The following is a 13597-nucleotide window of genomic DNA, read 5'->3' as shown; positions in this document are numbered from 1 at the left end:
CAGCTCCTGATCGAAGTAGGCTAAACTCATCCAACAAAACTCAAACTCAACAAAAATTAAAATTTTTTTTTTGAGTTTGAGTTTTGTTGGTTTGTTATTGACTTCACAATTTTGAGTTATACTTTGTGATAACTATTAGACCAAAACTTATTATTCAGAAGACATGAAAAGTTTTTATTGGTAAGGTGTGTTAAGTTGAGCTAATTATACTAAATAAAAGTATAATCTCCTAATGCTGTCCACCTAAGATTTAAAATAACCAATCATGATTTGACATGTCAACTTCCATATCAGCATTAGAATTTTGGCTAAAATTTACTTAATTAAACTCTTTCTTTAATATATGTAATCATAAAAAGAAAAACCATAAATATTTTTGTAAACGTTCCCAATTTTAGAATGCCTAAAATTTACTTAATTAAACTCTTTCTTTAATATATGAATCATAAAAAGAAAAGCCATAAATATTTTTGTAAACGTTCCCAATTTTAGAATGCCTAATTTCCTATGATTATATGTTAATATGGTTCTTAGATTATATAAGTAAATTATAAATAGACATCTAACTAACTAGCATTTTCGAAATTATTAAAAAATTGTACAAAATAAAAAATACCATATAGATATATATATATATATATATATATATATAAGATAACATATATTTTCTTACGCAAAAATAAAGGTAATTTTACGAATATTGGTTGTGATAATTGCCCGTCGTATCTTTCAAAATATAAATTTCTTCTTTCATGTGTTGATGGAAATTGTAAAAAATGTAAAACCCCAAAACATGAACGCCTCTTTGTTCTTATAAATACTTAGTGTTTTATTCACAATAAGATTATAACTACCTATCGTTTCTTTTTGGTTCGTGCCAACTTTTTTGTTTAAATATACATACTAATTCGTTAATAGTATTTAATTATAGGTTGTGTGGAAGCACCGTTGTGAAGCGATGCACGAAATTTAGATGTCGTGTCAACCACCGATGTCGAGAAGATTTATCTGCATGAACCAACGGTTTGTTCCAAGAACGAGAAGCAATAATCAAGAAGCTAATAGATGACTAAAACTAAGCCCGAGAGATTTTGGAAGAGTACAAGACGTACGTACGGAGGGACAGAGAAGAGAATGCAAGAGAGCGCTAATTAAAGATGTTGCATCGAGGGAATCTGGGATTGTAAATCTGGAAAAGACGGTAGAGAGACTACATAATGAAGTAGAGATGAAAGGAGAGGAGATAGAGAGCTTGATGGAGAAGATGAGTAACATCAAGGTTAAACTCCGTTGTCTAACCAGAAACTGAAAGTAACAGAACAAGTGTTTACGGAGAAAGAAGGAGAGTTGAAGAGAATATAAGCTAAAAAAATTAGAGAAACAAGCCTTACTCAAAGAGAAGATCTCAGTAACACATATAACGTATCGAAGTATGAGTATGATCAAAGAGATATCAAAGATAGTGAATTCAACAATACTAAACCGATTACAATCCCTGTCTAAAAAATTTAAGGACAAGCAGAAAAGTTATGTGGAAAGGGTGATTGATGCGATGAAGATTCTTTTGATGGCGAAGAAGTGTGTGGTAGAGATGAAGAAGGAGAAGGAAGAGGTGGAGAAGAAGCTTGAAGTTCATGTAAGAGAACAAGAAAGAGGAGAACTGAAGGAGACATTGTTGGGATTATTAGGAGAACAGAAATTAAAGAGAAGCAATAAGACATTTGTGGGCACAGTTGTGTGTATGGATTGAACACCAAAAAGACCGTTGTGAGTATCTTGAAGAGTTTTTCCCAAAATGGTTTTGGCAAAAAGACAAAGACAACCACAACGAGCTTCTAAGTGACTGGTTCTCTTTTCGTAAACGGGGACCGGAAATATTGAGACGTGGAAAATCAAATGTCTTAAAGGCCATGTGTGGAACTCACATATTAATAGCATGAATTATGTGTGTGTATATATATATATATATATATATATATATATATTAATGCACTATAAAGTACAAAAGACCATCCACAATGTTAAATAAATCAATTTTTAAGCATAACAATTTATCTTCAAAATAGTTGCTGTAGTTTTATGCAACCTGCCTCTCAAATCCAGCAGTGACGTTCTCCACACTTCTAGACCATCTATGTGTAGCATAATTGAATTAAGTGGACTGCTTTGAAATTGAAGTATTATTATGTCATGGAACAATATTGTAGTCTTCTCCTTAATTACTTGAATTGTAGTTGATATATGAAAAGTGCATATTGAATATTGATATATAGTTGTGATGTTTATTTGAATAAATAGAAGTTTATATATTTTATTAATAAATATATATATATATATATATATATATATTGATTTATATTATAGTGTCTGAATAATGTGTGTTGAAATAAAATAGTTACCTTAATAATAATTCAGAGACTAAAACTATTATTTTTGTCATGTGTTAAAAGTATATTATTATCAACATCAATATGTAGAAATGATATTTTTATGATTATTTTATCCATATATGATTTTTACTTTTTTTTCTTAGTGAATTTTTTTGTTCTTTCTGAATAAGCATAAATGATACTTAAATATATTAAATAATATTTGTCTTAAAAAGAATAAAAAATAAAGCATTATGGTATTGTTGCATATTATATGACATTATACATACCTATTTAAAAACAATCAATAAAAATATACCCGCGCTAGTTTAATGAAAGATAAAATTTGCTTTTAAAAATATATATAGTTTAATCAATCTCCTAGCTATCATGGAGGAGGATGTAGTTTAATCAATCTCCTAGGTATCCACCATGCAAATACAGTTTCGATTTCGCATGTATAAAAAAGATCAATCAAAATGCTATGTATGTTTCTCTTATATAGTCGATTTCCCAAACTAAAGAAAACTAAAGAAGGCGCACACGGTACAAAAAAAAAAAAAAAAAATCAATATAATATAGTAGAAGCATGGTTAAATAACTTCCTCAGTCGCCGCCACCACCACATCCTCCTCCTCCACAGCCACCACCACATCCTCCTCCATGATGCCCACCATCACAACCACCGTGATGGCCGGAGTCAGAGACAGTAGGGAGAGACGCAGCCGCTGGATATAGCATGAAGCAACCACCATCATGGCTTGTTGTTACATTTCTATGGTTTTTTGGCTTCTGCGAAGGCCCATTAGTGACTGTCTTCTTCTTCCCCAAACAACTTAACAACAACAAAACAGTCAAAACAATAATAATTAAACCACCAAAGCAGGCTAGGGAAACAATAAAATAAGTTTCCATGATCTCTTTCTCACTCTCTCTTTATGCAATAAAGAAACAAGAATCGTATAAATAAACTTTAATAGTTCACGTTTTGTTTCTTAACCAGTAAAACTATATTTATAGTCATTATCCTTTCGCACGAAAAAAAATCATTATCTATTTTCTATACAACTAGTATGATATTATCCCATTGTAAACCAAAATATATCGACGCATAAAACAAAACCTAAAATGTGCACACAAAAAAAAAAATCAAATGAATGAAGATAAAAAAATCATTTTAATCTTGACCTTTTTTTTAGTCTTTTGATTATTAAAATTCAATTTAAACACAAAACTAAAGGAGTATACAAATAACATGTATAGATTGATGCATACATTATACATATATAAACCATAAATTAAATTACAACAACCAAAAAAATTAGTATCCCATGCAGAGGAGTAGAAATAATAACATCACAAATCCAATAGTTAAAAGTTTCTTAACAAAATAAACAATCAGACACTATATACATCGCAACATGAAGACCAACATTATTGCAATATCCGTTACATAAGCAATATCTCGGTTAAGATCAGTCCAACTGCGAGATTGGCCGCTTTAACTTCCCGATGCATCGCTCCTATCTTTGTCGCAATAATCGATGAGCCATATGATTAAGATTACCATAACAAAGATAAGCGCTGCAGCCCCGGTAAGTATGACCACCCCCATCGATTGACCTTTCTCTTGAAACTTGATTTTATTTATGATTTGTTTTTTTTTTTTTATGAAGAGAACAAGATCTAGAAGTACACATATATATGGACGATGACTACTTGTATTAAAAAAATGAACCTCTTGGAAATATTCGAACAATTTGCCTGTAAAAGGCTTTGGTTTGATTGTATTGCATGTTTTTGACATAATCGTCGTTTTAGCTGCCAATTTGTAGTATGTAAATTATATAAATGTTTTGAAGTCTGTTTGACCTTCTTAATTAGTATATATGTAAAGAGTTGTGAAGAACATGATGGACATTTGAAATTGAAGAAATGGTCTTATATTATTAACTCCATCTTAAAAATAATTTAAGAATTACACATGAGATATTCTTACAAACACATAATTTTCACGTTACATACTTTTTCCAATTTGAAAATAATAAAAATATACTAAGTAAATGTTTTTTAAGTTAGTTTCTTAATTAATAGCAAGCTCAGCTATAAATAAGCCTTGCTTGCACCAAGCGAGCTGCCCCAGAGACCCCAGAATGAGGCTCACAAGCCATCGAATAGATCAAGTTATATGTCTTCTTCTTCCCCGACCAATCACATAATAAGAAGTTTATACCAATCAAAACAGTGAAAACGCAGGCTACCACAATAATACCATAAACTTCCAGGATCTCTCTCTCTCTCTCTCTCTGCAATAAGAAAATAAGAATCGTCTCAACTTTTAAAAAATTCACGTTTTCTTTCTTAACCAATACAACCCTATTTATAGGAGTTTAGGCAACAAACATAATGTAGTTAAGTAATTAACAAACAATTATCCAGAGAAAAAACAAAAACGTAAATAATAAACTCCAAGAAGTAAATAATAACTATTAATTAAGAAGTAAAAACAATTGGTAATTAACTCCAAGAAGAAAACTCATACCTCAATAACAGAGCTTGGCTCAGAGATGGATCAAAACCTCTTGCACCACTTTACTGAGAAGTTCAAACCCATTATTAGATGCATATATGTGGAATATGCCAAAATTTAAATCGAAAACATAGGAACTGATTCATAGGAGGATTCAGGAGCTCACAGTTCATCTTTTGGTTTAGTGGTGGGAGAACAAACTTGAGAGACATTCGGTTTTACAAGGTGACCCAGTGAGCTTCTTGCTCTCTGTTTGATGAAGTAAAACTCAACGTGCTTGCATGTTGCTTCACTGAAAACTACTTCAATGGCTGACACAAATCAACTCCATTTCCTTTCCAATCATCTTCAGGGTGAAAGCTATCTCTTCAAGATTCAGATGAGATTCATCTCCTGAAAGAAAATTATGTACTTGGCCCTTTAAGATGATCCAGCTAGACCCAGGATCCTTCTTTATTCCTTTTGATTTCTTGATGTTCCTTATCCGATCACAGTCTCCGTTTTTCCCAACAATTGAATACAGCTGGGACAATATGACATAAGGTGTTGCACTATCAGGCTCGAGTTCGATTTGTTTCTTAGCAGCAAGCTCTGCTAGATCGACATGTAAATAAGTTTTGCTGGCACCAAGCAAGCTGCCCCAAACCCCGGAATGAGGCTCACAAGGCATTGAAGAGATCAAGTTATATGCTTCATCAAGTAATCCACTTCTGCCAAGGAGATCAACCATGCATGCATAATGATCAGGTCCGGGTTCAATGCCGTACGAGAATTTCATTGATTTGAAGTATTTCCATCCTAAGTCTACGTATCCAACATGAACACAAGCAGATAATACAGCAAGAAAGGTAACACCATTTGGCTCTTTTTCTGTACTTTCCAATATGGAAAACAACTCTAGAGCTTTCTTCCCGAAACCGTTATAGGAAAACCCGCTGATCATTGTGTTATAAGAAACAATATTAGGCTCACTGATGCATAAGAAGATCTTGTAAGCGTCACTTGTGTTCCCGCATTTGCAATACATCGATACCAAAGAATTCTGAACTGACAAGTCACTCGCCATGTTCATCTTCACAGCTCTACCGTGGATCTGTAGTCCTTCAATTAAATCCGCCAAACTAGCAGTTGCGCTGAGGACACTACTGAAAGTGTAGGAATTTGGAGAAACCTCTTTCTGGAGCATCTTAAGAAACCAGCAAAGCGCCTCTTCATAATATCCATTGCTCACAAATGCAGATATCATAGCAGTCCATGTCACATCGTCCTTCTCAGGCATCATTCTAAACAACTCTACACATTTAGAGATTTCTCCTTTTTTAGAAAATCCCATGATCATACCTGTCCAGGATACCAAGTCTTTATCTGGCATCTTCTCGAAATGTTCATAAGCTTCAGAAATTTCTCCGCGCTGAACAAGACCAGTGATCAAGGAATTCCAAGAAACAGTGTCTTTATTTCTCATTAAGCCAAACACTGCTTTGGCCTCTCCCATATAACCAAGCTTAGAGTACATTGAAATCATCGAACTCCCTAGAAACAGATCAAACTCGAGAGGCATGCGTGAAACTAACCCATGAATCTGACTTCCTTCTCGATATCTGCCAAAATCACGACAAGCTTTAAACATGACAGCCAAAGTGTTAGAATTAACACTGACATCCCCTTCCCGTCTCATTCTTAAAAACAGACCAAACCCATCTTCAAAAAGACCAGCTTTAAAATACCCATCAATCATAGCAGTCCAAGTAATCACATTTCTCTCAGGCATTCTATCAAAAAGACTTCTAGCATCAACAAGTCTCCCCATTTTGCAATACCCATCAACCATAGAGCTATAAGATACCACCTCTCTCACCGCCATACCCTGAAAAACACGAACAGCCTCATTCCACTTCCTTGCTCTCAGATACCCTTTCAACAAAACATTCGAAGCAACAGGATCACGAAACTTCACAGGTGTCTCAGCATACAAAGACTCCGCCTTGTCAAACATCCCTGCCCGAACAAAACCAGTAATCATCGCCGCGTAAGACACAGCATTCTTCTCAGGTATACAACAAAACAATTCAAAGGATTTCCCCAAATCACACTTGTTTTTAATCATAGCCGTAACCATCGCGTTATAAGAAGTTGTAGCTCTCACAGGCATTTCATCGAACACTTGCCATGCGTTACTCATCTTACCATTCTCCGCGTATGCAGAGATCATCGCATTCCAAGAGACTATACTTTTATGCGACATCTGTCTGAAAATAGCTTCAGCTTCTTGGAGATTCCCGTTTCTAGCGAGCTTCGAAATCTGAGAATTACATTGAAAAATAGCAGTGCTCGTCCTCGTGTCGAGAAAGTTTGGATTTTTTGGGGTGATGGGATCGTGGTTAGAGAGAGCAAGCGTACAATTACATCTGAGACAAAGGCTGTGTCTGTAAACTAACACGTTTCTCGAAATCGACCTCATCACCGTTGACAATTTAGCGATTCCAACGGATGAGAGGCAGAGACAGAAATAAAAAAGCCGGGAAATTTTTTTAGGGTTTTTAAATCTCTATTTATATAGTAATTTTCTGTACAGTTTCACCAAGTTAATTGACAAAATATGTTTTTCACATCAGCCATAAATATTTCTTTGCCAATTTTTCAATATCAAATGTAAATAATTAATAGAGATTGTAGTATTAATCGACATTTCAATTTTAATTTGCAAAACATAACACTACAAAAAAAAACATGGAATTGCCGACTGCAAGTTGCGACTTAAAACACAGTCCCTAAATGCAAGTTAAATTAATTTTGCAGCGATACTTTTTGTTCTCTAAATTTTGTTTATGTAAATATTGTTATTTTGGTTTTTCTTTTTAACCAAACATTTTTATTTATTTAGTGTAAATTCTTCGTTAGTTAAAAATATCAAAAATAATAATGAGTCTTTCTCTGTAATTAATTAGTACTATTTATAAGTTTAATTCCAGTTTGCATAAAGCCATAAACAATAACCACACTTATGAGATAATACAGTTTCATTATATCCATGAGGGCTCTGCTGGTGTTTGTATAGTATGTTATATGTATACCACTTCCATTCTATAAAGTTCAAAAAGAGAGATATTCAAAGTAAAGACTGAGGCAACTTGGCTTGCCAAGACAAGTGCATATAAAACTAGTATACAATTGACATATTCTTGTATACCGAAACTAAATTATCCCCTAAAATTATTAATTAACAATAAAAATAAAAGAAAAAGTAAATAAAATTAAAGTCAAGGAAACAACTAGTATTACATTAGTGTATATAACAAGTAAAAACTGCAAATACAAAGTCAGAAAACAGCTAACCTCCACAAACATTACTGTGTATATATATTAGATACATTAATAGTGGAGGCTCGAGAATCAAAACAATAAAGGAAGAACAATTATGGATCGAAAAATTATAGAGTCTGTAATCTACTTAGCGTTACTTGGCTTTCTTCTTCTCAAGTATCATTTTTTGTTTAAAACCAAAAAAATATCATTAGCTGTTTCTTAGGTACGTGCTCGTGGTGGCCTTATATCACCGTACGTAATTGTTCGTCCTTGCTTTGTTTGTCTTTTTAAAATTTCGTTGTTGTTCTTTTTCAATATATATATATATGAAATATAAATGTTTTCAATTAAGTTTGTGCATGCGAGATATGTAAACATTTTATAGGTTAATCAACATATGCAATAATGTCAAGTCAGATCAACGTTTTCGAAAATCCCTGCTAGCATATTAAACATGGGACATACAAGGTTTCGGAGCAGTCCTAGTAACCACATAACACATTTGTTAAATGTGAACATCATGGGGAGACGGAGCAGTCCTAGTCCCTGCTAGCCACTCATCTGGATCTCACAGGCATTTCATTGGGGTATACTCATTTTACAATTGTCATCAAAACACTTTCTTGGTTTTCGGTTTATGCATATTAGAGACGGTAAGTGTAAGGAAACTCTGAATATCGACGAGGAGACATGAGATAGACCCCTTGCAAGTCAAGCTATTGTTCAAAAGAGAAAAATAAAAATTCAAGAAAACAAAAAGTAGGGTTTATATAAGCTCGAGAACTTCATTTGGTTCGCAGGTTTTCAAATTTAGTAAACCAGTAAACAGATACATGAACGTTGTTGATGTGCACAAAGATATACATTTTTAGTTTGATGATGATTCCTTTTCTCCCCCTTCTTCGGTATTCTTAGGCGTCTCTACTTTCTCATCTTCGGTTTTGATGTTCATGGCGGCGTCCATATCTCTAGTTTCAGGTTTTGTTGCTCCCTCTAATTTCTCCTCTTTAGCTTCAACATCTGTCAAATTCTCCGCAATATCACCACTTGAAACTTCCTTAGTATTTCCTAATGTTGTGGAATCTGCATGATCATCATCTCCTGTTCTCGCAATATTCCCATCGCGTGTAAGAGCTCTCGGTGTTCCTGTTTCTGTTGCCAGGTTCTGTACACAGGTAAATGAATCATCATCTTCATCAGAAGTGTCAGAATCAGTTCCAGAGTCAGATTCAGGAACGATTTCTTGTTGTCCATCTCTTACTTTCTTGGATCCTTTACGTGAAAACACATGCTTGAACTGTTTAGCAGACTTTTCAGCTTGTTTTAGAAAGCTTTTTGCAACATCCTTCATATGACCTTTACCTGAATTCTCCTCTGAATCCAAACTCTCACATTCTAAATTCTTTCCTGAAAGTGGACCTGATAAATTGTCTTCAACGATGAAGTTAACTCCAACATCCTTTTGGTTTATTGCCTTCAGATTGATCCGAGGTGACTCTGTCTGTGACTCCTCTTCAATGCTTCCAATTAAAAACTCTTCCTTTTTCCCATTCCTATGAAACACTGACCCAATTTTTCTCAATCCTCTACCAACAGACTTCATTGGATTCTTTGATCCCTCATGATTTTCGTCAGTGCTGCTGCTTTCATTTTTGGGAGATCCATCGTTGGGATTTCTTTGTATTTGGTTATCAAGACGTCTACTCTTGCCTTTTCTTGGTTCCCAAATCTGTGAGACTTCAGCTCCTGGCTTTTGAACCCAAATTGCAGTCTCTTCTTGCCCTTCAACGTTAATTGGCTCAAAGTTATCCACAACACTTGGAGATCTGTCTGACGAGAAAGAGCTTTGGTTTGCAGTATCAGAAGCAAAAGAAGTCTGTATGTCTTCCTTGTTTAGATTCGTTCTTTTGAAGGGATCTTCACTCAACTGTTTTCAGGAATGAAAAGGATTCAATAAAACTAATCTTAAAAGACAGTAGTGTGTTCAGAGAAAAGTTATACCTTTCCATTGTCCTCGATTACAGTTATAGCAAGATGCAGCCTTCCCACTTTGATGTTCTGAAGAGGCAACCACATATCGCTTCTTTGGCCGCCTCTAAACTCTCCGATATTCACTGAACATTCACTGCAACAAAACAGGAACCCGAAAACAATAAATCATTAATATTCACACTAGTTTGGAGAAGTGAATCTGAGGTTCAGGAACAAACCCAAGGGTATCATCCACAAATCGGTCTTTGTCTCGAACTTCAATGTTGAGTATACTTGGAGAGTCCCATGTAAAGATTGGTATCTTAAACTCTTCATGCCATTTTGGGGACAATGTTTTCTTCTGTATCTTGGTTTTGAATCGGTAAGAACCAAGTTTCCCTTTCACATAAGGATCAGCAAAACCTGAAACCAAAACATCCAAGTTTTTCAAACCGAAAGGAAAAAAAATTAATGCATGTCGATGTGGTAATTAAATGTCAAAACTAACCATTTAGATCAGACGGTTTAACATCTGATGCTTCAAAGACTTCAACTAAGACGTGTGCAACTGGTTCTTTCTCATCAACAAAGAACCAATTTTCTGGAGCCCAACAAAGGAAAAAAAGTGCAAGTTAATGAAAGCTTGAGCGATACCAGTCATTTCAAGTGGCAGGAGTGTAGACAAAATGTTACAAGTGACGAAATAAGAAAACAGATATATAAGATGGAAGCTAAGGACTAGCTGCAATAACTACCTGACTTTGGGCTAACAAATTTCTCCATGTCAACAACAAGCATATTTGGCTGCAACCAAATTGAAGGAATATTGAGAAACCGTAAACCAATATCTTTAGACGGAGCCATTTATTGCTTAAATCACAACCAGCAAACGTCATTCTTACCTGAACAAGGGTCTGTTCAAATGCGATTGAAAGAAGTTTATCCTGATTAAAAAATGACAAAAAGGGGTGACTTTTAGTGTGAAACCAAAAGTGTGAAGAAGAAGAAATTCAAAACTGTCTTGTAGAGTACTTACTAGCCATCCTGCGATGCCCGGAAGGACAGCAACATCAAGCCCGTGAGTGAAGATTGGTTTAACAGTCATCTGGAAATACGGAGGCTCAGCAAAACACACACGTAAGCGTCCCAAGAAAGGCCATCGACGAAGGAACTTCACTCCAATCAACACCTTTTAAGAGTAGAAGCGCAAAAGTGTGTTTACAAAGGGGAAACGATCACATCCAGATAAAGCAACGGCTGCACTACCTTTCCTTCCACGTGCATCCCCGTTAAATGCAGTTTTGTCCACATCCCAAAACCAAGCCGTTTCCTTAATTTCACAGCAAGTATTGCACTCATATCATCTGCTGCGAGAAAATTCATTCCAAGTTCTAGTACCTGTAATAAATTCCAGTATAAGCTCTACTTCTGCTCTAGATAATTAATGGAAGAGAACAAATTATGATGTTCTATGAGGTATTGCATTTATACCAAGTGATCATCACCCGTAGATTGGCGAAGGACCCTTATATCAGTCAGTAGAGGCGGGTTTCTTCCCATGTAAAGATGCTGTATCACAGCTTTTTTCTGCAAATACATCGTGGAAGACAGTCAATAATAAAAACTGAGTTCTTACAACTGAGGTGTGATTTCCAAATAAAACCAAAATGCCATTCACAGAGCTGTTGAAATACTATAAGATATAGAAAAGCAATATGGAATCAAGAACCAGAAAAAAAAATATTTGTTAGAGAAGGGTACCGCTGTCCAAGGTCTATACTTGTCCAAGAACCAAGGTATGATTGGACCCAGAATCTTTTGAGATGCAATCTGTTCCATGCAGATAGGCCATATCTTCTCCACAGCATAATTCATCCACCGCACAGATTCAGAGTCAGATAGAACCTGAGAGACGCACATCAAAGAACAACGAAAGAAACAAAATTTCATGCAGGGTAAGGAAAACTTGGGATAAACAAATCAAATCCAAATGAAGTTTATCACAGACAACAAATACACAGGCGAAAGCAGAAGAGGGAGCATCCTTAAGACAGTTCATAAAATGGGCTAAAATCTAGCAGCTTCATCGTACGATTTCAACCATTACAAGATCAAATGCTTAAAACAGAGAGAGAAAAAAGCAACCAAAGTCATAGTTTCCAACATCTTGTTAAAAGGTAATCTCTAATGATCTCTCTTTCCCAACCAAACTACAATCTAGGAACTTAAAGATAGAAACTTTCCACCTAAAGAAGAGTAGAGTACCCAAAATAAAGACATATAAAAGTTACCCTTCTCTGATTAGCTTGCTTCCTCTCTTCAAACTGCAACGTTCTCTTCAATCTCATCACATACCGTTCATGAACCTGAAGAAACCCCCAAACAAGAAAACAAAGCAACAATCTTTACACATTCCACTAAAAATCCAGAAAAAAAAAAAAAAAATCAATAACATCATCAGAGAAGAAACAGTACCAAGTAGAGATAAATGAGAGCGATGAAATAGAAAAAAGCGTGGGATCGATTCAACGAAGAGATAAACCAGAGTAAGAGCAACACAATGATGATATGATGAATTAACGAAGACTCCATCGTGTATACCCTTTCAATGATCACAAAAACAAAAAGAAACCCAGAAGAGAAAAATCCTAAAGATCAAGTCTTTTTAATCAAATCCATCTCAGAAAAAGGAGATATTATCCGAATCGATTCGAACTTTGAAGTGTTTTCTCCTGTTTTAGAAAGATCGAAAAAGCTAAAAAAAACGACAAGAGCTACTGTATCACGCGGAAGGAATCACAATTGTTTTGTAATTCGACGAGAGTGAGTTAGGAATTATCCGTTTTTCTCAAGTTCTAGAAAGAAAAAAAAAAAAGCTCAAATCTTTAAGTTGACTAGTCTTTTGAGATTTTCTTCCTCTTTTGTTGGTTCCGAGATCAAACGATGTCGTCTTCACGACTGTTCCCCCATTGTTTAATCAAATCGAATCGAATCCAATACCAAAATTCGAAATTTTCTTACTTTCCCATATGGTTGGAAAATCACTTGGCTATTAATTTGGTTAAGTCATTACTAAGCTTTAAACCATTCCAAGTTTTAAACTTTTCTTCTAACCTGGCTACCTAGATTTTACATTTATGAAGTCAAAACCAAATGTTATTATCATTAAGTATCTCAATTGTGTCGTTGACCATTGACCTCCTAACCTGATGAAATTGTGTCGGCAACACTTTCGTTTAAAACACTACAAGTTTAGGCCCATTATTAGCCCATTAATTTAGACTTAAAAGTCCATCTAAAAAACTTTGAAAGCTCTTCTTCATAGTTACAACCAGTGTTCAAGAAAGAAAACGGTCTAGGCGGCCGTCTAGGCGCTAGGCGCTCAGCAGACGCCTAGACGACCGTTTAGACCGCATAAAAA

General features: G+C 35.0%; 1 protein-coding gene and 2 pseudogenes across 2 annotated transcripts; 1 reads left to right on the top strand and 2 right to left on the bottom strand.

The window, feature by feature from the left end:
* The first annotated feature begins 1019 nt into the window (after positions 1 to 1019).
* Positions 1020 to 1843, top strand: LOC147924892 (COP1-interactive protein 1-like; annotated as a pseudogene).
* Positions 1844 to 4296: 2453 nt separating this feature from the next.
* On the bottom strand, positions 4297 to 7518 carry LOC104758711 (pentatricopeptide repeat-containing protein At1g53600, mitochondrial pseudogene; annotated as a pseudogene). Its single transcript, XR_015586047.1, has 3 exons — positions 5066 to 7518; positions 4912 to 4964; positions 4297 to 4675 (listed from the first exon to the last, which is right to left on the bottom strand). The product of XR_015586047.1 is annotated as a pentatricopeptide repeat-containing protein At1g53600, mitochondrial pseudogene (transcript).
* Positions 7519 to 8948: 1430 nt separating this feature from the next.
* LOC104758710 (C2 domain-containing protein At1g53590) lies at positions 8949 to 13247 on the bottom strand. The gene is made up of 12 exons (XM_010481630.3): positions 12652 to 13247; positions 12468 to 12542; positions 11938 to 12081; positions 11668 to 11763; positions 11443 to 11574; positions 11213 to 11365; positions 11079 to 11120; positions 10932 to 10980; positions 10685 to 10777; positions 10416 to 10599; positions 10207 to 10330; positions 8949 to 10132 (listed from the first exon to the last, which is right to left on the bottom strand). Exons 1-12 carry the CDS (start codon positions 12766 to 12768, stop codon positions 9074 to 9076), a joined length of 2268 nt encoding a protein of 755 aa, XP_010479932.1. The 5' UTR covers positions 12769 to 13247; the 3' UTR covers positions 8949 to 9073.
* Between the last annotated feature and the right edge of the window lie 350 nt (positions 13248 to 13597).

This window comes from Camelina sativa, chromosome 17 (genome assembly GCF_030686135.1).
Source record: "Camelina sativa cultivar CO46 ecotype springtype chromosome 17, ASM3068613v1".
In the NCBI taxonomy this organism is placed as follows: Eukaryota; Viridiplantae; Streptophyta; class Magnoliopsida; order Brassicales; family Brassicaceae; genus Camelina; species Camelina sativa.
Note: the sequence above shows the minus strand (reverse complement) of the source record. Positions and strands in the feature narration are given on the sequence as shown.

Excerpts from the sequence above, each read along its gene's own strand:
- LOC104758710 (XM_010481630.3), bottom strand. The coding sequence starts at position 12,768 with ATGGAGTCTTCGTTAATTCATCATATCATCATTGTGTTGCTCTTACTC. Across the intron at positions 11,366-11,442 it reads GGATGCACGTGGAAGGAAAG|GTGTTGATTGGAGTGAAGTT; the intron begins GTAGTGCAGCCG and ends TACTCTTAAAAG. Across the intron at positions 10,600-10,684 it reads TAAACCGTCTGATCTAAATG|GTTTTGCTGATCCTTATGTG; the intron begins GTTAGTTTTGAC and ends TTTTGGTTTCAG.